The 2,834-nt window shown below is 43.3% G+C and overlaps 1 protein-coding gene across 1 annotated transcript in view; it reads right to left on the bottom strand.

The window, feature by feature from the left end:
- Positions 1-2,834, bottom strand: part of PCLO (piccolo presynaptic cytomatrix protein) — a 347,313-nt gene that overhangs the window by 323,606 nt on the left and 20,873 nt on the right. Inside the window, exon 2 of the mRNA XM_031063010.1 lies at positions 85-296. Coding sequence (XP_030918870.1) covers positions 85-296 — 212 coding nt within the window. The remainder of the gene's footprint in view (positions 1-84; positions 297-2,834) is intronic.

The raw sequence follows: 2,834 nt of genomic DNA, 5'->3' as shown, positions 1-2,834 counted from the left end.
GGGCGGCTCCCCCCGCGCTCCGGGCCCGCCCCGCGCCACGGCCTTTAAAGGCACCGCCGCCCCCGCCCCGCGCACCCGCCGCACCGTGAGGGACCGAGCGGGGAACCACGGCCATCCCTGCGGGCGCTGCTGCCTCCCGCTCGCCTTCCCTCTGCGGCCAAGGATGTGCAGTTAAAGCTTGAAGATGCCTCGTTCGCCCGAAGCAAAGTAAGAGGGACTGGAAAACGCGTCTGGAGGACACCCCCTCCGAGCAACCCCTTCAAAGTAGAGTCAATGAGGTCGGACTGCTCCGTGCCCTGAACAGCAGAGTTTTGAATTTCACTGTGGATAGACGTTTTACAGCTTCTCTCAGTCTGTGTTTCAGTACTGGACTACCATCGTGATGACTGTCTCCACCATATCAGTGTTATTCCGGGACCCATCAGCCCCAAATTGGACACTGTATTCCTAATGCAGTTTCACAACTGTGAAATATATTGAGGAGAATAACCTTCTCCAACCTTCCAGCCACACTTGAGGTAGCAGAGGTCAGTCTGCCTCTGGCATTCTTCATCACAACCACATACTGCTGGAATGCATTTCACCTGGATGTTTGCTGCAAAGCTGCTTTTCGGAAAACCTATCCCAATGCACGGAGTTACTCCTTCCCAGGTGCAGAACTCTCTGCTTACCATTCTTCAACTTCAAGACGTTCCTGCCAGCTCATTCTCCCACCTGGATGGAGCAGAGTGGCCCTGCTCTTTACTGTATCTACTCCTCTCCCAGCTGAGAGTTGCAATGTATTCCATGCCTTGCTCACATCAGTAGCAGAGACATCGCATACCATTAGTCAGAAAGATACAAACAGCAACACACCAGCAGTTGGACGTGATGCAAATAACCACAGCTGGTTTGAGCCCAATAGTTGTCTATTTTTCATCCACTGTACAGGTCTCACTAATTTGGCTATAAGGATATTATAGTTGATCATGCTGAAAGCCTGATGGAGTGATTTGCCTGAGCTTAAACACATGCTGTCTGTTTTTAATAACCTTCCCGTCTTTTGTCTGCTTGGACATGGCTTCTAAGGGGAATTACTCTGTAACTTTCCCAGGAAGGGCACTGGCCACATTTGTTGAACTGCCTGGTAGTTCTCTTGTGGATCTCCTTTTTGAAGATGGGTACAGTGCTTGCTTTTTCCTGGTAGTTAGGAAGCTTTCCCTGTGACTTTCTGAAGATGACTGACTTTGCAGTAGCATCAGATCCCTGATCACTTTTTGATCCATCCAATTTAGTGCCATAAACTTCTGCATGTCCAACTGGTTTAAGTACTCTCTCCTACAGCTCATGCTTTTCCTCAGAGACCTGGGAGACTACAGGACAAACCCAATCTATAAAAGCCACTAAGTGCCTTGGCCTTTCTATGTTTTGCCACTAGTTTTCCTACCTCATTGATCAGAGCCAAGTTTTTACCAAATCCTTTCTAGAGACCTTACTAAATTGTGGCCACATTTTGTGTACTCAAATGTGTTTGTTAAGCAACTAGATCTTCACAAATATGATTTGTTTTGGTGAGGAAGATGTGCCAGCACTTGGTACTCTTGCTTGTCTCCTCCTTTAGCTCCGTTAGTACTTTGCTTCAGACACAGCTGTAGGCAGATGAGCTCCCAAAATGACCTGCATAGAGATGCTGTACAAATATTTATAGTGCTCTTGTAGTGTAGCAATCAGAGATCATTTTTCCAGTACTGGTTCACAGTAAGTGATGAAACTAGTAGCAGCTGGGGCTTTCTACTTTTCTCCTGAGTGGCTACAAGGAACACATCAAGAGAACCGCTCAGCAGAGAACATGATAAAGCACAGAGGATAAACTGTCTTAGTGGAGAAGCATGACAGGAGTGTAAGTGGCTGCCTCTTCACATGGTGTTCTAGGTAAAGATATTAGAAAGGCCTTTGGAAGAGGATACACTCAATGCAGACACACCTGACAGAAGGTGGATTGCCTTGACTTGGGAAGAAAAGACAAAGTTCTGTTAAGGGGGTTAGAAAGAAACACATCCCAACATAATTTTGCACAAATGAACATCATATATGTAATTATGAATAGGTGTGCAAAGTGCTGCTGCATGGAAGAAGACAAGTACAAAACAAAAATATGGAAAAAGAGGGATTTAATCAGTGAAAACATTTGGTTTTCTGATAATTACTAGTATGAGCATTCATAATACTCTTAAATATTTTGTGGAGGGTGGTATTTCTGTCTTTCAGTTGGGTAGTCAGAAACTTTATAATGTTCCCAAATGAAAGTTTTAAACAATATGCATCAGCAGAACTCATGTTTCCCTGCTTTGAATTGTTTTATTGTGTGAATTTATTTATTCAAAGCCAAATGAGTGACTGGTTCTTCTGACTCAGACCCAGAAGTTGTCTTATGTTTAAAATCAGATGGTGTATTTATTTTAAACATATGACAACTTCTGGGTCTGAGTCAGAAGAACTAGTGGTTTTGACTAAATAAATTCACTCAATAAAACAATTAAAAGTGGAGAAACGAGTTCTGATGAGGCTTATTATTTAAAACTATATACACTGTTTCTGTTTCACTTTTAATCTGTCCTGAGATAGAAAATAGGAGGAAGAGACATTAAGGCCTAAAGAAGATGAGCACAAAAAGGAGGCAAAGGATGAGAAATGACCTTTAGTGGGAAGTTCATTTTTGGCTTCACCGGAGCCAAGGATTTCACCTTAAAAATTATGATTTCAAATGTCTTAGGAATTTTTGTGGAAACAGTCTCTTTTCACAGTTTTGTGACATTTACCTTTTCTTATGAAAGAGCATGAAATCAATAGTTATC

This window comes from Geospiza fortis, unplaced genomic scaffold, assembly GCF_000277835.1.
Source record: "Geospiza fortis unplaced genomic scaffold, GeoFor_1.0 scaffold732, whole genome shotgun sequence".
Classification (NCBI taxonomy): Eukaryota; Metazoa; Chordata; class Aves; order Passeriformes; family Thraupidae; genus Geospiza; species Geospiza fortis.
This window is presented reverse-complemented; position numbering and strand designations above follow the sequence as displayed.